Source organism: Primulina huaijiensis, chromosome 7 (assembly GCF_012295235.1).
Source record: "Primulina huaijiensis isolate GDHJ02 chromosome 7, ASM1229523v2, whole genome shotgun sequence".
Lineage (NCBI taxonomy): Eukaryota > Viridiplantae > Streptophyta > Magnoliopsida > Lamiales > Gesneriaceae > Primulina > Primulina huaijiensis.
In genome coordinates this window covers 9,001,168-9,027,172 of record NC_133312.1, presented here as the reverse complement: position 1 = coordinate 9,027,172, position 26,005 = coordinate 9,001,168, and the positions used below count along the sequence as shown (strand labels likewise).

The following is a 26,005-nucleotide window of genomic DNA, read 5'->3' as shown; positions in this document are numbered from 1 at the left end:
TGTCTGGGGACGATTCAACGAGGTTCACGATGCTTGTAAGTATGTATGACGTGAAAAATAATTATTTTTGAAGTATGCAATTTGTCTTGTGGTCAAATTATGTTACGGGTTTGGAAGCCGGAGAACGTGTCCGAGGACCTTTCCAACCTCTTCGGAGAAATTTTGTTATGTTAGGGAGTGGACATCCAGTCCAAGGGGTGTGGTGATCTTTATCGACCCAGTACTGTGGTTTAGTTTGATCAAAGATCTATGTTATGGGCCACTTGCATTGAACAGAACTCTACGCAAAATGATTTACGATTAAGATTACTATGACGAGCATGAAAATATGTTTTTATGAAATTGTTTATGCGGGAAAGTCGCGTTATACATATTTATGCTTATATTATGCTATGTACGAGCTATATGTTTAAATTGCATGAAATTTTATTACTTTTTACTTGTTATTCGCGGTTTATGCATGCTGAGTTATTAGGCTCACTAGACTTGATCGATGGAGATGATGTAGTCGAGGAGACGGGAGGCGGTGACTAGCGAGAAGGTTCGGACTAGCTAGCAACAGTGCAAACCCAAGGACCTTGTAGTTCACGAGTTTTTATTATGTACATTTCAAAACTATTTACTCTGTTTTTATTGCACTGGTTATGGTGACTAGTATGCTGAACTTTTTATATTATGTTAGACTTTTTCAAATTATGGTGGATGTTTTAAACTTGTGATTTTGATGGTTGTGGTATTTCAAATGATGGAGTTTTAATGTTAATTTTACAAGTTATATTTATAATAAATTATTTAATAAGAAAATTTTAAATTTTTCTACAAATATTAAAGTAGTAGCATTTTAAGACACGGTTCGTCACAAAAATATTTCATTTCAACTAAATAGGATATTTTTTAAGTTTATCAATAAAGTACTAACAAACAACTATCACAATTAAAGGAATATGTCAATAAATTACAACGAATTGAATCTACTGTAATGGCTATTGTTCAACATATATAAATTGATTGCAAGGTTCACCATTAAACTACTGCATGTGATTTCTTAATTAGCTCAGCACCTCTAACACAATTCATAAGCTCAGCCTACATTGGCCAGATCTAATTCGACCTTGCTTAACTTAATTGGACTCTTTTATAAAAATGTAAGTTATGTCATATGTGCTTGCTGTAAAACACACCAAGTCACTTTCTACTTCTAAAAGTTGATAGGTCGATCAAGTGATCACCATAGGCATAATCGAGCTCTAAATCCTCCTTAATCAAGTGATCACAAATGTTCACATTGAGAAGGAGAATTTGCATTAATCAAGCGACTTACAATATAATTACACAAATTTTCTCATCTCCAAAACACGATTTTTTTCTTCTTCTCCATCCATTTTTACCAAAAAAGAAATGGCCTTCAAAAAAACCATAAGTTTTTTAAAAGTTTTTGAAAAAATTTCCCATCTCTAAACCTACAAAGAAGCCGAGATTATCAGTAAATACATAAAATTAAAAGGAAAAAATGTTAGTATATGATACTTGGCCCATATATAATCGGCCCATGTAATGCTGGTCCATATGTGAAAGTCGCGTCTTAGTCTAGGAGTTTTACACACTTACCTGCACGCTTCTTACTTTGTATATATAGGATCTTGTACGTATCTTTTGGTGGTTAATTTGAATGAATACAGGTTTTTTCATTTTTCCTCCGATGGCGGTTATCTGTTTAACATGGTATCAGAGCAGCTGGATTATTGTTCGCGAAGCTCATTTCCGTCAAGGATCTTAGTTCGCAGCTGATTTTAGACTCAATCGATTGAGATCGTTGATCATTTCATTTTATTCTTGCATTTTTTCCAGCTTCCACCGAATAGATCTATGGCAACCAACAACTTCAATGATCCTTTGTTCTTACACCCATCTGATGCTCCAGGTATGACTATTGTTAGTGAACAATTGACAGGGGTTGAAAATTATGGCATTTGGAGTCGTGCTATGCTAATTGCACTTCGTGCGAAGAATAAGATAGCATTCATTGATGGAACATGTGTGCGACCAGTGGAAGGAAGTGTTACCTTGAACCAGTGGGAGAGATGCAATGCCTTGGTTTTATCTTGGATCATGAATTATATTTCGAAAAGTATTTTCAGTGGAATTGTATATTCGAGCGATGCATCTGTTGTTTGGTCAGATTTGAAAGACCAATTCGATAAAGTGAATGGTTCGAGAATTTTCTCTATTCACCGAGAACTTGGGAAGCTGACTCAAGGAAACAACACAATTTCAGTGTATTTTTGTAAGCTCAAGCAGCTGTGGGATGAATATAGTTCCTTGGTCATTATGCCGTCATGTGAATGTGCTGCAGCAAGGAAGTATGTTGAACATGATCAGCAACATCGTCTATTGCAGTTTATGATGGGTCTTAATGATAGCTATGTGCATGTTCGAAGCCAAATATTGATGATGACGCCTCTTCCAACAGTAAGCCAAGCACTTTCTTTGCTTTCTCAAGAGGAATCGCATCGCATGTTGTCTTCAGTAGATCAACCTACCTCAATTTTCTACGCGAAACAAGGACGAGGTGATGAGCGGCGAAAGGAAGTGCTTACATGTGAACATTGTGGGTGGAATGGGCATATTAAGGCTCATTGCTTTAAGTTGATAGGATATCCTTCAGGCCACAAGTTGTACAAACCACAACAGGGCAGAGGAAGCTCACCACGATTTAATCGAGAGTTTGAAAAACCTAAAATGAAGACTATGGCTCACAATGTTGCTAGAGTTGACAATGAGGTGTCACCAAATATCACTACTGGAGCTGGTTCCAGTTTTACCCCAGCTCAATATGCTGAGATATTGCGACTACTGGGAGGTACCACCCTACACTCATCAAACATTAATGATGCTAAAACTTTGCAGGCATCGGACATCAATGTTGTGAACATGGCTGGACAATTTCATGGACCTGCCCCTACAGATTGGATCATTGATACAGGGGCCAATGAGCATATGACTGGTAACTATTCATTGCTGCGTGGTCCTAAATCTTTGTGTTCTTCCCCTAGTTCCGTGAGATTGCCAAATGGGGTTCAACTCTTAGTTAGTGCTAAAGGATCCGTGGCTGTTTTAAACAACACTATCATCCACGATGTGTTATATGTTCCCAACTTTCATTTCAACCTCCTTTCTGTTTCTAAGTTCACTAAATCCCATGACTGTTATGTCACATTCTACCCTCACTGCTGTATATTTCAGGACCGCAAAAGTGGGAGGATAATTTGGATTGGTAGGGCTCAACATGGACTTTACTGCCTGTCATCAGCACCATCCCAGCCTCCTCAAATTGCACACCATATAGCCTTTAATATACCTCAATGTAATACTTTCATTTCATGTACCTCAATTACTCATGACTTGTGGCATCAACGATTAGGGCATATGTCTCTTACTTGAATGCAGATGTTACCTTTTTTGTCAAAGAACATAGATTTGTCTCATTGTGGGATTTGCCCCAAATCAAAACAAACAAGATTGAGTTTTCCTAAAGCTAGTTTGTCCAAAACCTCTACTTTGTTTGAACTTGTACATATGGATATTTGGGGTCCATTTTGAACATCCACATATAATGGGGAGAAATATTTTTTGACCATAGTAGATGATTTTTCCAGAGGAACATGGACATATCTTATGCAATCCAAATTAGACATCCTTAGACTCTTAAGCTAGTTTTTTGTTATGGTTACCACTCAATTCTCCCTCAAGGTCAAAACCATTCGAACCGATAATGTTTCTGATTTCTTTAAAGTTGAGTGTGGCTCGCTATTTTTGTCACTTGGGATTTTACATCAAAGCTCCTGCCCATATACTCCTCAACAAAACGGAGTAGTTGAAAGGAAACATCGCCATATCCTTGACTTGGCTCGAGCATTATATTTTCAGTCCTCCGTCCCCCTCCACTTTTGGGGAGATTGTGTTCTCACTGCCGTATATCTCATAAACCATACTCCCAGCCCCCTTCTCACCAACAAATTTCCTTTTGAAGTCATTTTTGGCAAGACACCTTCTTATACACATTTGAGGGTCTTCGGTTGTCTTTGTTATGCATCATCTTTGCATGCATCTCATAAATTCTCTCCTAGAGCCAAGGCTTTTATGTTTCTAGGGTATTCCACTCTTCAAAAGGGATACAAAGTGATAGATCTTTAACTCCAAAAGAGTCTTCATTTCAAGAGATGTTGTTTTTCATGAATCTACTTTTCCATTTGCTGTAAGGTCTCGGCCTGAACTCATATTTCCTGAATCCGATTAGTTCTTAGATTCCTCTGTACTGGAAGATCAAAATTCATCAGCTGATTCCACTTCTTCATCCATTCCTGTCACAGACACTGGTGATGTACCTTTAATTCCCTTAAGGAAATCTTCTCGAATTGTTCACCCGCCCATTTGGACGAAAGATTTTTCATGTCCCACATTATCTCACTCCTCCACTACTCCTTGCAACTATCCTATTTCTAATCATATCCATTACTCCAATTTTTCTCAGTCCTATCATAGTTTTTTGACTGCCCTTTCCTCCATTCCTGAGCCACGATCTTACAAAGAGGCAATCATGGATCCTAGGTGGAAGCATGCAATGGATTTGGAACTCGCAGCTCTAGATTCTAACCATACATGGGATATCGTTGATTTACCTCCCTATGTCAAGCCGATAGGGTGTCGATGGGTGTATAAGCTGAAACTCTTGCCCAATGGAAGTGTTGATAAATTTAAAGCACGGTTTGTTACTAAGGGATACACACAACAAGCTGGAGTTGATTTCCATGACACGTTTTCTCCCACTGATAAAATTACCACCATCCGTTGTCTCTTCAGCGTAGTAGCCATCCGGGGTTGGAGTTTATTTCAAATGGATGTTGCCAATGCCTTTCTCCAAGGTGACTTAGATGAAAAGATCTTTATGTACCTACCCCCCGGCTATCATGTCCAAGAGCAGAACAAAGTATGTAGACTTCGCAAATCCTTGTATGGGCTTAAACAAGCTTCCCGACAATGGAACCAAAAGTTTGCTGCCCTGATGATTGAAGCAGGATTTGTGCAATCTCAGATTGATCATTCCATGTTCACTCATCATGATGCTCATGCCACTACACTTTTAGTGGTTTATGTTGATGACACTACAAGAAAAATGATTTTCCGCAGCACGTCATCAACGGCATGCATTAAAAGCACACTGCGAATATTACTTTTAACGACGTGCACTCATATGTGCGCTGTTGATATTATTGCACTTGACAGTATTAATGGCGTGCTTTAAAAGCACGCTGCGGATATTTAAAGCACGCTGCGGATAAGTAATATCCGCAGCCTGCGTTTATGTGTGCCGTTAAAAAATTATATAAACGACAGCGTGCATGTAAATGTGCGCCGTTAATATTTAGCGACGATTTTTTGAAAACCGACGCAATATTTATATTAGCGACGGTTTGAAAGAAACCGTCGCTATATTAGCGACGGTTTAAGTAAAATCGTCGCTAACGTTAGCGACGGTGCAATATAACCATCGCAAAATTCAAATTAGCGACATTTATATTATAACCGTCTCGACGGTATAAGTACGTCGCTATTAGCGACAAATTAACAACCATCGCCATTAGCGACGGTTTAATACAAAACCGTTGCTAAGAGCGACAGTAAAACTAAAACCGTCGCAAATTGTCTTTAAATATCACCACTCGAACCATTTCCTACCACACCACTTCATAACACTTAAAATTTTTCTCTCTTAAGCAATTTAAGTTCGATTTAAAGTACGTTTTTTTGTTTCAATTTTTTGTAAATTTTTAAGTGTTAGTTAAGATGAATATTATTATTATAGTGTACGTTTTTTTAAGAATTATTAAATTATAAACGTAATTTTTTTATTGTAATAACAAGATTAGCGACAGATTTGGCATAAACCGTCGCGAAAATTAGCGACAGTTATTTTAATTCGGTCGCTAGTTAGCGACGGGATTTTTGAAACACTGTCGCAATGCAGCGACGGTCTTTTAAAATATCCTGTCGCTAAGTAGCGACGGAATTTTAGAATATTTACGACGGAATGTTAAAACCGTCGCTAATTAGCGACGGTTATGCTATGACTACAACAGCGTGTGTTGGCGCGACGCGAATAATAGTTTTGTATTAACAGCGTGCTTATGCACGCCGCGGATAATCTTCAACTTTCAACAGCTTGCAACTTTGCAGCGTGCAATGTGCGCCGCGAAAAGCGAATTTGCGCGTTGCGAAAAGCCATTTTTGTTGTACTGTGATATCGTCATCACTGGTAATAATATGGAGGCAATTACTGCATTGAAGAAATTCTTACACTCTAGACTTGAGCTTCGAGATCTTGGTCTCTTGAAATATTTTTTGGGAATTGAAATAGTACGTTCCACTAGTGGTATCCTTCTAAATCAACGGAAATATTCTTTGGATCTTCTTGCGGATGCTGGAGTTCTTGGAGCCAAACCGCCTGACACCCCAACTGAACAACATCAGAAGCTCACCTCTCATGACTTTGATATCTTACTTCCTTCTACATCGGCCAGTGCCTCAGACAGTTTGCTAGCTGATCCAGACTCTTTTAAACGATTGGTTGGACGCCTGATATATCTAACCATCACTAGACCCGATATATGTTATGTAGTTAACCGGTTGAGCCAGTTCATGCACGCTCCAAAGCGATCTCATATGGATGCTGCCATGCGAGTTGTCAAGTACCTCAAAGGATCCCTTGGCATGGGGATTTTTCTGTCAGCTCAAAGTACTCTAAAATTGTCTGCCTACTGTGACTCAGATTGGGCTTCATGCCCCATGACACGTCAATCATTAAGAGGTCTATGCATTAAATTGGGTGATTCGCTTGTATCGTGGCGCACTAAAAAACAAAGCAACGTCTCAAGATCTTCTGCCGAAGCTGAGTATAGAGCCATGGCTACCACTTCGTGTGAGATAGTTTGGATACAAGGGTTGTTGTCTGATATGGGGGTATCGTTCGTCGAATCTACCAAGTTATACTGTGATAATCATGAGGCTTTGCACATTGTTGCAAATCCCATGTTTCACGAACGTACGAAGCACATCGATATTGATTGTCGCCTCATTAGTGATAAGATTAAAGCAGGATATTTTCAGAACGCATATGTAGCCTCTTCACATCAGCTAGCCGATCTCTTCACCAAAGGGTTAGGTGCTGCTCAACATCATCTTCTATTGTCCAAGCTTGGTGTCCAGAACCTGTTCCAAGCTTGAAGGGGACGTGTTAGTATATGATACTTGGACCATATATAATCGGCCCATGTAATGCTGGTCCATATGTGAAAGTCGCGTCTTAGTCTAGGAGTTTTACACACTTACCTGCACGTTTCTTACTTCGTATATATAGGATCTTATACGTATCTTTTGGTGGTTAATTTGAATGAATACAGGTTTCTTCATTTTTCCTCCGATGGCGGTTATCTGTTTAACAAAAAATACAGTGAATAACTAACAAAAGAACAATTTTCTTATATGTCCATATTTTACACGACAAGAAAATGCCTCCACAAAAACTCAAAAAATTATTAACAAGCCTTATACTTAATTGCCTAATTCAAGCATGCACACATAAAAAAATCAGAAATAAAATCCATTTTCCTCCATGAAATTATGAAACTCAGCTCAAATTATTCGCAAACCAAAGAACCCATTAAGAGATTTTTTCATGAGAAGCATATATATATAATTTACGGCTAGGTGGAAAAATCAAATTTTCGGAATTTCACCTTCGAAAACAGTCGATGATTCTTCATAGCTATCTTCAGAAGATGATTTGTTCGTTGTTTCCTTCCATTTCTGAGCTATTGATTCAGATGTGATTTGTATCCATTATTCTGCAGTCGGCAAAGAAGAGAGAAAATGAGAATGAAAAATTAGGTTTACTAATTATCAACAATTTATATATTTCAACTGAAGGGGCGCTATTATCCTTGAAACTTAGAGAGATTGTTTTAATCTACGGCAAAGACATGGACTTGTTTTCCAACATGAACATTGGAAATAATTTATCGTATTCATAGTCCAAACACTAAAAAATAATTCAAACGTGAGCTTCAAAATCTATAATGCCTTAATCATGTCTACCAAGCAGCCCTTGATTTTCTGACAATCCAACTTGGCTTTTGGAATCTCCTCGCTACGTGATGTAAGTAAAGAGCTTATATGACGAGTTGACAATTTGAAGTTACTGTTACAACTTTGAAAATAAAATGTTTGAAGATTATAATGTGTTTTTTGGAGTGCAAAAGGGAGTTACTCTACTCATACGATAGTAACGAAATCGAGATAGAAAGAAGTAAAGTTATTCAGGTCTTATATGAGATGGTCTCATAGATAGCAAAAACTTGTATGAGACGGTCTCATGGGTCGTATTTTGTGAGACAGATCTCTTATTTGGGTCATCCATGAAAAAGTATTACTTTTTATGCTAAGAGTATTACTTTTTATTGTGAATATTGGGAGGGTTGACCCGTCTCAGATAAAGATTCGTGAGATCGTCTCACAAGAGACCTACTCCTCATTGATTTATGCTCGTGAGATAGATTGAATCAGTCCCTACCTAGAATGAAAAGTAATAATTTTGACATAAAAATAATACATTTTAATATGTTGAGTCGTTTAAGATATTTATATCATAAAATAGACCCGTAAGACGATCTCATTGGAATTTTTGTATTAATTTAATAAATAAATTATATGAATGAAGGAAATTATTTTTAATATATTTATTTTATTTAAGTTGGTGGTATATCATCTTGGATTTTATTAGTCTATTCAGAAAAGCATTTATAAATAAAACATTTTTAAATTAATAATTGATAAATTAATAATCTTTTTTAAAATATTTTATTCTCATGATAAATTAATATTTCGATAAATTAATAAATAATAATTTTTCAGATGGTCTTTATATAAATTTAGCATTAATTCTATCAATAACATAAATTAATAATTATCTAAATATACAAATATGATTAGAACATGTTAATCCGTTTATCGAGATTTTACTATAATATGATATGTATATATATATCAACGAGAGATTACGATAATTTTTAAAAGAAATGGTTCGCAAAGGTTAATTAAGGAAGTTAAAAGTAAAACTTGCTTTTCGACTTTTACAGGTAATGCCAAAATTATCTCAATTGAAAAATAATTTTTTTAATATTCGAGAGCATTTAAATTTGCTGCTATGGATGAAATCAAGATACGCGTAATTAATATTTCATATGATCGTTGAAGATATTTATTATTCGCAGATTTTATTACCTAAATTAACTGCCAACCCATGATTTTACAAGGAAAGTCGCATGAATAATTTGTTTTCTATATATACATGAGATATCATCTTCGCTGAAAACATTCGAAAACTTGACAGTACGTACAGTGCAATGGAGTATCACCATGTTTCCTCTAGATTTTCTCAGCCGCCGGAGATGTATGTCCACGGAGGGAATTATGGTTTCTTGCTTTCCATTCCCATCGCGAGCGTGGATTCTATTTGGGTTGTTCCTGTGATCATTGGCCGCCCCTTCTCTTACAGCCGCCCGCACGGGGGCCATACGACCATCAGACAAACTAGCCGCGGCGCTCCCTTCCAGCCGTCGGGCAGTCTTCCATGGGTGGTTCACGAAGACGACACATGGCTTCTAAATGTGCACGATCATCATCCTCTACCTTCGCCTCCGGAAGCCAGTCCGCAGGCTCCGAGCACCAGCAATGGCTTGAGAGAACACACTGTTTCCAAGTTCTTGGAGACGAGGAATTCAGAGGCGGGCGGCGGCGACGAAGAAATCTGCGTCGTGTGTCAAGATGATTTGATCAGTGATCGGATTGCGACGCTGGATTGCAGGCATAGATATCACGTGGAGTGCATAAAAACTTGGCTTACTCTGAAGAACTTTTGCCCCATCTGCAAGGCGGTGGCTATCAGTACCGTAGATTCTTGAAAGTACTGTTCGAATTTGATTGAATTGTAGTTTTATTTGGTTTTCCAAAACTCATTGTTCATATTAATCACACGCCTTCCTTGGATTCTTGCACCAATTATTGTTATTTTCTTGCTTTCCTCTGTAATTCACTCACTTGAATGGAACGGAAATACAATCCAAAACAAACTCGCGGGGCCCTGACGGCATGGCCAACACTGGCGCTGAAATAAGAGCTTGCTTCAAAGTATCGAAGCTCTTCTGACACTCATCGCTCCACACAAATTTAACATTCTTCTTTGTAAATGACGTGAGTGGAACTGCGATAGAGGAGAATCCCTGAATAAACTTCAGGTAATATCCTGTTAGCTCAAGAAAACTACGGAGCACAGATGCATTCTGAACTTTTACTTTATAAATATTTACTCCCACTTTTTTGACATATTTCACTACCCTCTAGTGAAAACGGGAAACTCCTTTCCTCAGTAGGTACGCAAGGTCCAACTAGCGGGACTCTACAAGACCCAATGTTATTTAATTAATTCAACACTTGAATTAATTTAATTATTTGGACTTTGGTAATATTTTTCTTAAAATATTAGTGATAAAAAGTGAAAATTGCAATAAAGTTCAAATTTTAAGTCGAGTTTGTTTATTGATAAATTAAAGAAATTAATCAAATTACGTGATTTTGTTTAATGTAGATGATAAGACAATTGATTACACAATTTTTTTAAGGATTTGATTTCCTTTCATAACATTTATATCATTAGGGCACCCATTTCAATTTTTATTTTGGTGTTAGATTCGTTTAATTTTGAAGGAAAGTAAAGTATGAAACTCATCACAATTAATGTTAAATTAAAAAATTCTTAATTAGATTTATCCAATTAAATGAATTCGTAACTTTACGGGTACTTATTTAATTATTATTATTATTTTTTATATTTGACCATTTCTTTTTGCAAATTACAATTTACAATGTTCTTTAAATCATTTTAATATTATATTATATTTGAAGTTATAAGTCAAAATAGTAATATTTAATTGAAACCCACTAATTTTATATTAGTTTTGAAACATTAAAAATTAAATAGAAAATGGAAAATAAATAATTTCAGTCAGATCAATTTTTTTTTCTGCTGTCGATTTTTTTTTTTCTGCTGTCCTTGACTGAACATAAAAAATACTTTTGCATTGGTCCACATATATTTTTCAGATCAAATTTAATACAAAACTTTGAAAATCAGGAATATATATGATTTTTCAGAACTAAAATTTTGATATTAATGACACGAAATTTGTAAAAGAAAAATTCGGTATAAAACTTTGAAAATCTGATATTAACATACGATATGATAAAAACCGAACACATATTTAATTATGTTGTTGGAAATTTAAAAAAAGAGTCTCCCAAAATTAAATGTCCATCATTTAATTTCATACAAAATTATTAAATATAAATTGAAATGAAGAAAGTATGAGAGCAATCGGATCACGCCACGTGGTCTAACTCTGGAGAATGGATGCAAACCTATTTATATTCAACGCTTTATTCCCATCTGTGTTCCGCATCTTCTCTCTCATCCTCTCTCTGTTCCCCTAAATTGTGTCCGCAAACCCTAAACCCTCATTGGTCTGTTCAATCTGCTCGTCTGTTGATCTTGTTTTTCTTGATTTCTAGGAAAGAATCTGGGAAATGGCGAGTTCATCCACCAGCAACGTGTACGTTCACGTCATTGAAGACGTTATCAACAAAGTACGCGATGAATTCATCAACAACGGAGGCCCTGGCGGGGCTGTCCTGGCTGAGCTTCAAGGCGTGAGTAGCTATCTTTATTTTTAGAATTGATTTTATATCGTTTTTGAATCATCCATTGGAAATGTGTTTTGTGGCGGTTCTGCTTGGTAAACAATTGAATCTTTGCGGTAAATTTGTGGTGGATGAGCTTTTTGTGTTTAGTTTTAGGGTGTATTTTTAACATAGTTTTAGGGTGTTTTGAGATGATTGGATCTGTGGCTGGAATATATGGGTTGGTGAATTGGTGCTGGGATTTTGACAGTTATGGGAGCTGAAAATGATGCAATCTGGGGCAATATTGGGTCCCATTGACCGTTCAGCAGGGCAAAAGACAGCAACAGGGGGTCTTCCTATCACTCCTAACCCTGTGCATGACCTCAACGTGCCTTATGATGGCACTGAGGAGTATGAAACTCCGACTGCTGATTTACTCTTTCCACCGGTCAGACTTCTATGTGTATTCGGAAGCCTATTACTTTTTAGATTGTTTTTACAGCAAGCATTGAAAGCTTTCATTTTTGGGGTTTTGTAGACTCCACTGCAAACTCCTATGGTGCAGACACCGTTGCCTGGAATGGTGCAGACACCGTTGCCTGGAGTAGCCCGGACTCCTCTTCCAGGACCTGATGGTGGTTCGTTGTTCGATGATTCTGTTGGTGGCAACCCGATCACCCCAAATGAGTTTTCATCTGCTAATAACAATGGCGGGGTGCCTGAGATAAAAAATAGAGTCGGAAGACCTAATCCATATATGGTAACATCATTTTCTGAGAAATCTTTTCTGTTGCGTGTGCACCATTTTTCATTGTGCATTTTGAAGTTTTTTTTTCCCTGGAGTATAGGTCACTCGCCTTTCCAATTTCATGGATAGATTTAGAAAAATGTGGTGAAAATTATGTAAAATGGAAGCTCACTTTCGTACATAAGGAGGTGATATCTTCTCCATGTCTTAGCATAGTTATTAAAACTAATTTCTTTTTTTTTTTTTATCCCTGCAGCAACCTCCTTCTTCTTGGTTGAATCAGAGGCCTCCTCTTGATGTGAATGTTGGTGAGTAAAGCTTTTGAAGCTACCATTAAGTAATAATGACCAGATGACGATGTAAATGGTTCGATAGTCTAATCAATAATGTAATTATTCAAAATGAGTGAGTAACGTTCCAACTTCATGCATGAGTTCTGGCCTTTGCCTTGTAGCTTATGTGGAAGGTCGTGAAGAAGTTGAAAGGGGAGCTTCTCGTCAGCCAGCAACACAGGTGACTGTCGATTGTGGTTCTGGTCTCTTAACTGTTGTCTTTAGAATGTTATTATTGGAGACTTGGTCATGTTGATTGTTTAATAGCTTTGAGTGTATTTTTCTACTTGAAATGTGGTCTACATTTAATGGATAAAATTTGGTTCTACAAAACTGAGAGGTCATAATTTTGATTGCACTTTTCTCGAACAAAATTATATATCTTAATTTTTGTCCACATGTGTTTGTTAGGTGGTGATGTTTTGGAATAGATAGATCAATAAATAATCCTTTGGTTTTTTTGTGCCGTAATTTTCTTAGAACTTTTTTTTAATTAAGTTTTTCATAGAACTTAAAACTCTCATTTAACCAAGGCAACCTTGCTCTAAAAAAAATGAATTGTAAAATTTTTTATGTGAAGGATCATTGAGATACTTTTTTTCTCTAGCTAATCTTTTTTAAGTAATTTATTTTAATTGTAGAATCGCTCCATATGTTAACTCAAAATAGGATTTCTTGTCTTTCGTTTCTCCTTTAAAATTAAGAAAGGTTAATCAGCAAGAGTGCTTGATTAAATTTATCTTCAAAATTAGGAGAATTTTCGAGGATGGAAATATTGCTTTTCTGTTTTCTTTGCTGTGGACACCATTGGGGATGATCATACCACAACTAAAATATGTGCTCGATATAGGAAATAACAACTATATTATAGTTATTTAGGGTTGTGCACCTTTTATCGAACTAAAGCTCATTTGACATAATTCCATGCTGGATCTTTTTGAAGGGCTGGTGATTCAGAATTCGACATTTTCAAAGACAATTTTAGGCTTTAGAGGAGACAAGGATTAAGGAAAATGCAAGTGGGGTGATAGGAATTGAAAAAACTGGAGGAAGTAAATGCAATTGAAAAAAGAAAAAGAAAATAAGGGCTACCTTCTACCTGATTTGAGTCGCTAGAAATTGAGAAACTAAAAACTGTTGTTTTGGGCTTAGTCTGCTGCACGCCGATAGTTAGAATTGAAAATTTGAGGGAGTCCAAGTCTGCTGCAGGCCGTTACATGAATGCAGGGTTACAGGCCAGCATTTCCAGATTTCCAGTTCTTTTTGAACCATCTTCTCTTGAAAAAGTGTTGACTGCCTGTTACTTTATTCAGAGTCTTCTCAGGAAAAAATCTGGAAGTTCTCCCGTTATTATATTAACATATTATCTGTACTTATTAAACTTTGAATGCCAAAAGATGATGCCATCTTCTCTTTTGGTTTTCCTTCCATTAGACTGAGAACAATGCTGCTATTTCACTCTATGCTGAATCTCCAATCTAAAAGTTAGAGACTTGTACAACTTACCTTGTAAACTGGCATGGATTTGCTGAATCGTTAATCTAAAAGTTTGAGACTTGTACAACTTGCCATGTAAACTGGCATGGTTAATTGGATATTGAACTCTGCACTGATTCTTTTCTTTTAATTGTTACCAATCAACAAATTATGTATTACTTTGGTGGTATAAAGTCTTTTTGGCCCTCAAGAAGGTTGTCTGTCGCGGTAAGGAAAGGATTATGATTTTCTTTTGAATAAACCCAGTTAGAAAACAATATTCAACTGGGGGAAGATCTACCCCTGCCCATGAACATCATGTCAAATTAAAGGGAATGAAGATGCAAGTCCTCCATTTCTGCATATCTCAAGGAACTTCTTTGTTGTTGTCCTAGAAGAGAAATCTAATGTTTGTTAGAAATTCAGTAGATTTAAGATTGTTGAAAGATTTGTCGATGTTGTGATGTTGCTGTATGTTGACTTGATTTCTATCCTGAAAACTCGGAGGCTTTTCTATTTTCTTTTCTTTTTTTCTTTTCCACTTTTTCCCTCATATCTCTTACATTTGGCTTTTTCCTTCATCTTAATTGAATGCTGAAGAAGCCATGTATAGTATAAATTTCTCCTGTATGATTTTATTGTCTCGTGGGTTTACTGAATTTCGCTAACTATCAGAGATAATCCTGGAGAAATAAGTGCAGGATTTCCTTATATCTTCTGGAAAACGGAAGCGAGGGGACTTCCCTGCTCAATATCATGCAGGTGGATACATCCCACAGCAAGATGGAGCTGCTGACCTTCTATCAGATGCGCAAAAGGTATGTCCTTTTGTTATCACATTATCCATTGGTATAAATTACCTTTGATCATCAAAGTTCTTAAAGAAAAGGCTATTGCCATGCTATATGTAACAATTCGAAGTTCCTTCATGAACTCGCGGTGCTTCGTAAGATCATCCGTTCTGCAATCTTAGTGGCACATCATTAATGCACTTAAGGGGGTCTTCATTCAGTAATATGAAAAAAAGGGAAATTTCTGCCTTCCAATTTATCTAACCAAATAGCGGGGTTCAGTCGGCTACCAAAATATTTCAGCAAACTTGGTTTGGTATTTTTGTTTAACTGATATTCTTAGATTAATACGTGAATGAATTAGTTAACTTGTTTTATTTATTTAATTATTATTTAAAATCATTGGATTAATTAATTACTAATATAAAATTATTTTGTTAGTTATGTGCATTATTATTATTTTCACTGAATCATAAGAATAATTATGATACTGTTAAAAAATGTTTTGGTATTAGAATATTGTTCTTTGTTTGATGGAAACCGAATTTTGGACCAATTTTTTGGTTTGTGTCAAGCAGTTCCATGTTGTGAATCCCTCTGTTTTTTTAGATACCAAATCTCTCTCTTCCCATCAATATTTAGTTTGCTTACTCTATCCTCAATATTTAGTTTGTTTCCTAGTAACCATTAGTCCGAGTTTAGCTTGAAAGGTTATCGTAGAACGTTAACCTATAAATAAATTTTCAAAGGCTGTGCTTGTTTTAGTTTACAGAAAAAATTTCCTTTCCGGTTAAGTAAAACAAAAGATACGGTTGCCATTTTACTTTCTTCTTGACTTGTGTCCAGATTTCCAGGCGTTTATTTCTAATTCTCCCATACAATTATTTTTGAAATTCAACCTTCATCTATCTGAATAACAATTGTAATAATATGTTACTACCTCTGTCGAAAATATATATAGGTATGTTTGTTTTTTCACAAATATTAAGAATATCATTGAAAAAAACCAATTTAACAACAAATTTCACATTTAATCCTCTTATTTAATGAGTGTTTTAATGGTAGTATAAAAAATTGTTGGAACTAGCTAATGTGTTAAATAGGGGTATATAAGTAAAAGGATAGATTAAGTACTACTAATATAGATATTTGACTATATATTTGGGACACGTAAAAAAGGAAACAGAACCTATATATTTGGAACGTAGGGAGTATCTCCCAAGTATATCCCAACTAAATATAATATATTGTCAAATTTTAAAATACCAAATGTATAATTAAAAACTAAATTATCCAATATATTCTTACGTTACATTACTTCTTAATTACATTGCGTTAAATGTATGGAAAAAATATTTCATTCATAAAACCAACACCGAGTATGCATAACTTTCCACGACACATTTGTGAAAAAAAGTAACAAAACCATTCGTCTCAAAACAATTTATGCACAGGTGCCTTTGGATTGATTAGGTGAAATTTTATCTATTGCGTTTGTGTGTCCTTGATCTTCAGATAATACTTTTGTTGTTATCTGATAGTGTGATATATTTCTCTGAACAAAGACAGTTGGGGGAAGCAGATGCGAAAGATCGAATATCAGTCATTTGTTATTAACTTCATTTTATCCTTTGGTTTTTTGTTTGTGTGATAGGGATAAGGTGTACATATCTCTATCCTTTAATGGATCTATGGGTAAAACAGGATGAGTAGGGGCCTGATCTGAGAGGCTCACATATTCCCCGAAAACTACATTTCCTATTTTTTATTGCATTGGTAGTGCTATTTATTGAAATTGTCAGCTGAACTCTCCTTGTGAGGAAAACTGTTGAATTTACTGATTCAGTGGCATTTCAATCGGCTTCTGTGTTGATTGGCATTGAAAGTTGACTGTACTAGCCTCTTTAACGAGCAGTTATCTACTACAGTTCATAGGACATCCTATAAATAAAGTAGGAAACATACTGAAAACAAGGGATTATGATCAAGGAAAAAGAAGTAAAAATCTGATTGGACGCTCATCCCTACAAATTAGGGGTTTTATTGACTGAAATTGGGTGTTGGATTTGGTTTTCCAGAAATTAAATATCATGGTCATTTGGCAGGTGGTTCAAGGCAGTATTCAACAAACGCTATCTAGTATTCCGCAGTTGGATGGCCCTATACATGATCCATATGATGATGTACTTTCTACTCCTAATGTAAGTTTAATATCAGCAGCAGCAATTGGACTATCAATTTTAAGTTACAAAATAACGTGTGCTTTCTGACTGAATTAATTTTACATCGCCATTTTTAAGGTGATTATATTCAATCATTATTGTGGCTAATGAAATAAAATATCTTGAATCCTTATTTCTGTTACCTCTCTCACATTTTAGACAGGTTCAGGGAACTTCGATATTTAGCCTGATGGTGCAAACAATTATTTACTATTAAGCTAAACCATCTATGTTGAACCATTAGCTTGAGCTGATTTGCATTCTTTTTCCCCGTAAATCATGCACGGAAGCAATTCGACGACAAGCATATTGTGATGTGCCACAGATGTACCAGCCAGCTGTCCCTTGGCGTTTGCCGAGACCTAAATTTTTTTAATTATTTAATTCTTTACTTATCTTTGAAAAAGTGAGATCAATTTGAACTTTACTTTAGTGACCTTAGAAATGAGTATCAGTCAGATATAGTTTATTTGAAGTTTTAACTTGGTTGATTTGATGATTTAGTTTGCGTCAGGGTTACCCCTCCTGTATAATGTTCCCCATTGCCTTGATTTTGGTATTTTCAGAAATCTGTGTCCTGTTGTTTTCAGAAATCTTTAATTAAGGTCCATTCTTGTGGAGCTATTAAACCTGTGTCTCTATCTCTTCGGTGTTCCAGATTGAATGCGTTGTATCATGGGAAGTGAATCTGTTTTGACTGATTAGATATTAGAATCATGGTGGTTTTTGTTTCACTCGATTGTGATACTTTTTAATCATCTTAATTAAATTGAAACTTTTTCCCTTATTTGAATAGGCAATATCATCTTTTAATCAACACTTTGTACCAGTTTTTAAAAGCACGACTTTATATTTTTGTTGTACTGCATATTTTTGTTGTATTGCAGATATCGTTACTTTAAATTCATTGCAAAAATATGTTCTTTTTTATCATGTGTATCGTTCGCTGGCAGTCACTTTAAACTGTCGTAACTTATTTGCTTCATTCTGACTTGAAGATCTATAATTATCAAGGAGTTGTCAATGAAGACTACAATATAGTGAACACGCCTGCATCAAACGGTACACTATTATAGTTTAGCAGCTTGGCCCAAATTAAAGTATTTGTGCTTCAATTTCTATTTTCCAACTATCTGCATTTTTAGATATGCAAGCTGCAACTCCTGCTCCTGTTCAGAATGATACTGTAGATGGTGATGATGATGATGATGAACCATTGAATGAAGATGACGACGATGAGTTGGATGATGTTGACCAAGGGGAAGACCTGAATACGATGCATTTGGTTCTTGCTCAATTTGACAAGGTACCAATCTGAATTGTACTTTTCCTGTAAAGATACAGATCTAATTCATTGAGCTAGCTATCTTATCTTTAGAATCATTCTAAAATCAATAATGGTTCCGATATAGGTGACCAGAACCAAGAGCAGGTGGAAATGCATGTTGAAGGATGGTATCATGCACATAAATAACAAAGACATTTTGTTCAACAAGGTGTTCTTTTTTTGTTTTCTTACTCTCTCATTCCATTTCAACTGTCATTTATCATTTGTATCTTAGATTCTCTCGTCTTGGAATGGAGGATAAAATTTTTTGGTGCTTTGTATTACTTATTCAGGCAACAGGAGAATTCGACTTCTGATTTCGATGGTGTAAGCTCAAGTTGCTTAATGGCTTGGCTGCTTAGAAGAAAATTTGAGTCATTTATGATCTTCAATCGTCTTTTTTCTCTCATGGATGAAACCTTGATGGTATTTAAACGAGTTTCTTCATGTACATAAGGAGTGGTTTTGGATGAGTTTAAAGTGTAAAAACCTTGATCTGGTGCAACACTTCATATACTGTATACCTATCCTACATTTTGTCAATTATTTTGATTTAACTTATCTTTCTCCATTCGAATCTTTTCCTTTTGATGTGGCACTATGGTTTATTGATTGTTTGACTTTATGCTTTCCTTAAAGATTTTATTACGACTTCTGCAAGAAATTTCAGTCCAGAAACACAAGTTATGAAACCAAGAATTTCAACCCCTCGTTGTTCTGATAGCAAACTAACAGATGCATGTACAGCGTAATCAATCCGAGATCTCAGATTCCAGAAAGGTGATTTGCTACTGGAAGGAGAGAAATGCAAGGGGAGAGTGGAAGATAAGATCAACGATGGGAAATCCTAGCAATTTGACCTGTCCGAATGAACTGCTGTCCGAATGAACTGCTAATAAACGAGAGTCAGAACAGAGCTTTCATCATGAGGTTCGAGCTCAATTTGTTATGAAATTACTAAGCTTGTGAATAGCTCGAGCTTTACTCGTTAATAGCTCGTTTATCACGTTTAATTAGTTTATCTCAAGCTCGGGTAGTTAAGTGGACTTATTTTCTAGCTCGTTAAGCAGGCTCATTTCGCGTTCGTCAAACATACAATTAAGCTTGAGTTTGAGTTCGATTCGAGCTCGTTAAGATGGAATCGAGCTCGAGCATATCTACAAATTAATTCTAAACTAAGACAGAAAAGTTCATTTCAATAATTTCATTTAATTAAAAGTATAAAATATCATTCATCATATTTAGTTTTAATTCTTTACAGATATTTTAAATTGATTTATTATTTAATTTCATTATAAAATTTATTGATCGGGTCATCAATCATTAGACATTAAACAGAAAAATATTATTATATTATCATACAATTCATTTCTTATCTTTATTCTTTTTTTATTCATTCTAATCATCACATAATAAATTTCATCTTATTAAAAAAATTAATTTATAATTCTAGGTTTTAATCATAATAAGTTCAAATATCGATAAATTAAAATATTAATTAATGTCGAATGATATATCAATTTAGTATATAAAATTTTTAATTAACTGTCATAATGTATCATCCTAAAATTTAGATTTTAGTTTTTTGTTATCAAAAAAATTAATTATACTCTGTTAAAGCATGGCGGGAAGTAAGAATATTTCATTGAACGGGAAAAAATGAATTAAACTGAGCTTGCACAACATATGTATGTACAATATCCTATCACAATACAATACACGCTTTTACAATATGAAACATGATTTCTAATATTCCACCTCAAACTTGGTACTCGTACAGATTGAGAACACCAAGCTTGGACAATAAATAAGTATCTTTCCCCTTTCCCAAGGCCTTCGTGAATATATTAGCGAGCTGTTGGCACGAGGCAATGTGCGATGTTATCATCTTCTGTTGGATTTTTTCCCGAATCAAGTGGCAATCTATTTCGATGTGTTTAGTCCTCTCGTGGTATAATGCATTTGCAACAATATCCAATGCAACTCCCATGATTGTCAGTGATGACAATATAGTCAACACATACGAATAAAATTGTAACATTAATGCCAATATTTTTTACAAATAAGGAATGATCATTTTTTTATTGTTGAAAACCTCCCTTCATCATGATAAAAGCAAATTTATGATTCCACTATCTTGATGCCTGCTGCAACCCATACAAGGACTTGAGCAGTCTGCACACTTTATACTCCCCTTTAATCTCATAACCTTGCAATGCTTAGAAGAGATCTCACTGTGATTATTTTTGCAACAGGTGAAAAAGTGTCATGGAAATCTGCACGATACTACTGTGTGTAACCTTGGCCACCAATCTAGCCTTGAATCTATCCACACTACCATCTGCATGATATTTGATTTTATATACCAATTTATTTCCTATATCCTTCTTTCCTAGAGGTAAAACAACAATCTCCCATGTCTTGTTGGCCTCTAGGACAAATTCCTGATCCATTGCTAACTTCCACTTAGTATCATTGATCGCTTAATGTAAGGCATAGGTTCATTTAAAGCAGAGGTGGATGCCAAGAAGTCTTGCTAAGATAAAAACAAGTTTGAGTAGGACAAAAATATAGAAATAAGATGTGAGGTTGATGGTTGAAAGATAGCAGGGCAAACAAAATATTTTGTCAAAATAGGTGGTAAATATTGCCTCATTGACTACCTGCGGGTTGGATGAGGTGGTGGGCTAGGTAAATGAAAAACATTTGGGCTAAGAGAGACATGCATACCAAGGATTGTTGGTGCATATGGAGGCAATGTATCATGAGATTCTGTGGGTTTCTGTTTGAAAACAAGTGCAAGAGCAGGAGAATAACAAAAAAGAAATATGGATTCAAAGAATTGAACATCTCGAGAAACGATTTTTTTCGTTCAATAAGATTGAGTAGCTTGTAACCCATTTGAGTATTAGAATAGCAGCCAATAAGGACACAAGGATTTGCGCTTGAGGAAAACTTACGGTCTCGAGGAAAAACAGATGCATAACAAAGGCACCCAAAGAACCAGAGATGAGAGTAGGCTGGAGGCCTTTTTAATAGAATTTCATAAGGAGTTTTATAATTCAACAAGGGTGTGGGAGTCCTCTTGATCAAATAACAAGCTGGCGTGACTCAATCATCCCAATATTTGTGAGAGACACTAGTCTAAAACATTAAGGACCTAGCTACACTAAGAATGTGCCTATGTTTTCGCTCCACAATCCTATTTTGCATGAGGAGTGTGTGGACAAGAGCTTTGATGGATGATGCCAAAGGAGTGGAAAAATTATGTGCATTTTGACTTTAAAAAGTCAATTGCATTGTCTACGCACACAATTTTGATGTTGGAAGAGAATTGGTTATGGATTAGTGCCGCAAAATTTCTGATCATTTGGAGGACATCCAATTTAAAATGCATTATATAGATCCAAGTAGTTCTTGTGTATTCATCAACAATAGTGAGGAAATACTTCTCACCATTTCACGTGGCAATATTAAATGGGCCCCAATTGTCCATGTGCAATGTTTGGGAGGGTGAATCAGAGACAGAGGTGCTCTTTGAAAGAAAGGGAAGCCTGGTTTATTTGGATTGTGGGCATATTGTGCAGTGAGGCAAATTAAATGTCATAGGAATGAAAGGGAACATGTGCATTCGAAATAGAGATGGGTGACCAAGCCTTTGATATCAAATCAAGTCCTTTGTATTATCCATTTTTCCTTATTTACAACAAAATTATAAAGGATTTACAAGAGGATGAGTTACAAGCATTCAAAAACCTGTTGGAATCATCATAACAAAAACAAAACTTGGTAGGATCTAAGTAGTACAATCCATTTTTTTCCTCACCATTCCCCATTATCTTCACAACCCACATGTCCTAATATATACAAAAATGATGGTAGAAAATCAAGAAGCAACTGTGATCTTTGGAAAACTTAGACACAGAGAGTAGATTTAAATCAAAGGCTGGAACATGAAGTGTGTTATGAAGAGTGAAGGTGTTGGTTAATCTAACAGACCCTAACTTAGCAGCATGAGTGGTATGACCATTTGAAAATTTGAGTAAACCAGCAGTGGAAGTAGTAATAGAACCAGAATGATTTAGACCATATTTTTTCCAACAATGTGATCATTTGCATCACTGTCAATAATCCAATGCGTATTCAGATTTTGAGAATGAGATAAGTGATTACCTAACCGACAAGGAATTTCGCTACCTTAGGATAGTTACGGCCGCGATTTATGGGGCTTCGCTCGCCGGCGCCCCTATCATCAGGTCACAAAATTCCTTGACCTTCCGGCACTGGGCAGGCATCAGCCCCCATAGATGGTCTTACGACTTTGCTGAGACCTATGTTTTTTATAAAGAGTTGCCCTGGCCTGGTCACCCGTGTTGACAAGCGAATCAATGTTTGAGCCTTGGGCACCATCTTTGCTCAAAATTTTGGCGTATTGTTCTGGTGTAAATATTGCTCCACTCAAGACACCCTTATCAACACCTGCGTCACCTGTTGTCGCTGTCATGTTAGTAGTTCCTCTTTGACACAACCCTTTAGAAAAAGATATGGTTTGTCTCTGGCTCGGTCCCTTAGGTTTGCCTTTATAATATTTGTGTTCAGATGGATAGCAACCCACCCTATAGCATCTGAACTTAGTTTTGATACAATATTCAAAATATTATAATTATTATATAAATACATTGTTGATAGTGAGAGTACCAAAATTTAGATAATTAAAAGAGATCAATTTTATATAATTGAAGGATATTGTTGTCATTTAACTAAAAATTAAGCTTGGAAACACTTATTCTCTAAACCCTCAAACTTTAGCTTATATTAGTTTTAGGCTTTTATTTCCAAATACTCTCTACTTTAATTTCTCACTAACTTCAAAACAATCTCTAAAATAATCACTTTAAAATAAGCAAAATTTCTCTCAAACACTATCTTAGTATGCGACGATTTTAATATTTATTCGTCAATATTTGTTGTTTACTCCTTAATACAACCTGCTATATGAACTCAAACCAGATTATCAATAGCGGCCTGGTAGCTAGCATATCTTGACTCGGAATTTTTGCTGCTTCGGCAACATAGGTCGTGTTTTACCCCTAACAAATGAATTTTACCCAAAAAGAATAGTGTATTCGGAGACAGAGGCTCACCAACCTATGTAACGCTCCATGATTTCCATTGAATATATATATGGTGTTAGAGTAGATGCCCTGCAAGTCAACTGTTGACTAGGGATTTTATTGACTCAGTTGTAAAGAACAATCTTTATTTTAATATAATTCATTATTTCATGGTTTGTTATTTCTTTATCTGTATACCCATGATTTCAAACATAGATAAAGACCTTGATTATACTTTAATACAAATGAATCGTAATTCGATGTTGAAACTCATTTGTAAACACTGTATGATCTAAATTCGTTCCTAGTCGATTCAGCCGCCTAAAACGTGGATAAAGGTCGCTTGAGCTCGAGACTAGCATCTGTGATGTTGTGTACTGCGTTTCTTGGTAAGGGCATAGAGATGTCCAAACATACAGATGGGTAGTCATATGATGATTATACCGAACAACCCTCCCTCGGACTTTCCAAGTGGTTATCATTCATCGAGAGGATAAGTCCGTGGTTATGATTGTACACCATTAGTCCTTACGACCCGGGACAACACTGAGGCTCTATATGCTAGGGCTGTGCTTTGACTCGTTTACCGACTCCAGGAGAGTCATCAGGTGGCGAGGTTGGGTATAGTTGCGACACATATAGGAGCCAGTGCATTGTAGTCGGGGATTCACCGCTCACCTACGGGTGTGGATATCCTATGTGATCTAATGTAATAATAGTGCATGGAATCTCTGGCCAGAGTATGAGATGTACATTGAAGAAGGAGTTCTCCAATAGTACACGCGATGCCACTGTTATAGTTATCACATAGTTATCGAATTAATATGCAACCCTCGATGAACCAATGGTTGCAGATTCGATCGGGATATATGAGATGAAGGGACCGTACTGTACGTTAATCATAATCGACTGGTTCTTGCAGGCACTATCAGTGATACCTAGGGGATCATGGGGCGATGCTACTAGACGCTCTTACCATGATCCGATGGGTGCAATCAGAAATGAGTTCTGACATTCTTAATCAAGGTGTTGATGAAAAGAATGGGGCTAAATAGGGTAAGCCCGAATAAAGGATTATGTCCTGAATCACAAAGAGTTGTGAACCCACGGCTAGCTGTATCCCTGAACCATTGAGGGTCACACAAGTACTGGATTGTTTGTTCCCGTTGAGAGAATAAATTCAAGAAGTTGAATTTATGTTATATAGTAAATTCAAGGAGTTGAATTTATGATAATTAAATTTTGAGAGAATAAATTCAAGTAGTTGAATTTATAAAATTTGAGAATTTAATTTATTAAACTCAAATGTTGGGTTTATTAAATATTGAATTTTAGAGGTGATAAAAATTCAAGAAGTTGAATTTATAATTTAAATAATAAATTCAAATGTTGAATTTATAATGTATTTAATTTATTAAGCTCAAAAGTTGAGTTGATTAATTAATAAATTAAATATGGTGGATAATGTGTTTAATGGGCTTGTAGGGGTACAAGTCCAATATATTAAATAATTAAAGTTTTAATGGACTTTGATTAAATTAATTAAACTAGTTGGACTAGCCCAATTAATTAAATCAAGCCCATTAATGTTAATTATGTAATTAGGGTTTAAGTTAATTATAAATAACACAAAAAAAATTGAAAACCCTACACCACCAACTACCACCTCAAGAATTTCGTGATTCCCACTTCCAAAAGAAAAAAAAAATTGGCCTCTTTAGTTTTTCTTTCCAAGGTTGAGCCGCCTCTCGTTTTAGTCTCCAACGTAAAATCTCTTCCAAATTTTCTAGTGCAATTTGGAAGAGGAACATACCATCCAGTCGTGGACTTGATAGGAGGATTTCATCGAAGAAAGTTCGTAGGGAATCAACAAGAGCTAATCCGTTTATACCGGATTAGTTGGAGTCCAGTGATTTAATTCACAAAGGTATAATTCTTTAAACATCCTATGCATGTTTAATTCGTAAAACCATACGAGCGTCCAAATCAAATATATTTTGATTGTCAAAATATAATAAAAAATTTTAAAAGTTCCGCTGCGTTTGGGCGTGTAGAAAACCGAGATCCAACAGTGGTATCAGAGCCAAGGTTTTTCTAAATCGTATGGTTTGATATTGAATAATTTATTTCTAACCACACAAGAAAATTTTTCAGAAAATTGATGCACCATAAAAATTTAATTTTCCAGATTTTCGAAAAAAAAAA

General features: G+C 35.6%; 2 protein-coding genes across 2 annotated transcripts; both read left to right on the top strand.

Moving 5' to 3' along the window:
* Window positions 1-1,866: 1,866 nt before the first annotated feature.
* Window positions 1,867-5,289, top strand: LOC140981571 (uncharacterized). Its single transcript, XM_073448000.1, has 3 exons — window positions 1,867-3,364; window positions 4,323-5,146; window positions 5,284-5,289. The coding sequence occupies exons 1-3, from the start codon at window positions 1,867-1,869 to the stop codon at window positions 5,287-5,289; spliced, it is 2,328 nt and encodes a 775-aa protein (XP_073304101.1).
* A 6,280-nt stretch (window positions 5,290-11,569) lies between these two features.
* Window positions 11,570-19,257, top strand: LOC140981011 (transcription initiation factor IIA large subunit-like). Its single transcript, XM_073447216.1, has 11 exons — window positions 11,570-11,817; window positions 12,059-12,238; window positions 12,329-12,550; window positions 12,795-12,846; window positions 12,993-13,051; window positions 15,048-15,164; window positions 17,243-17,338; window positions 18,358-18,421; window positions 18,505-18,665; window positions 18,772-18,855; window positions 18,980-19,257. The coding sequence occupies exons 1-11, from the start codon at window positions 11,695-11,697 to the stop codon at window positions 19,001-19,003; spliced, it is 1,182 nt and encodes a 393-aa protein (XP_073303317.1). The 5' UTR covers window positions 11,570-11,694; the 3' UTR covers window positions 19,004-19,257.
* The last annotated feature ends 6,748 nt before the right edge of the window (window positions 19,258-26,005 follow it).

Bases quoted from the DNA above. Each gene is read 5' to 3' on its own strand.
- LOC140981571 (XM_073448000.1), top strand. From the start codon at position 1,867: ATGGCAACCAACAACTTCAATGATCCTTTGTTCTTACACCCATCTGAT. The intron at 3,365-4,322 runs GTAATACTTTCA...CTGTACTGGAAG, and splicing joins AGCCTTTAATATACCTCAAT to ATCAAAATTCATCAGCTGAT.
- LOC140981011 (XM_073447216.1), top strand. From the start codon at position 11,695: ATGGCGAGTTCATCCACCAGCAACGTGTACGTTCACGTCATTGAAGAC. The intron at 11,818-12,058 runs GTGAGTAGCTAT...GGATTTTGACAG, and splicing joins TCCTGGCTGAGCTTCAAGGC to TTATGGGAGCTGAAAATGAT. The intron at 13,052-15,047 runs GTGACTGTCGAT...AAATAAGTGCAG, and splicing joins CTCGTCAGCCAGCAACACAG to GATTTCCTTATATCTTCTGG.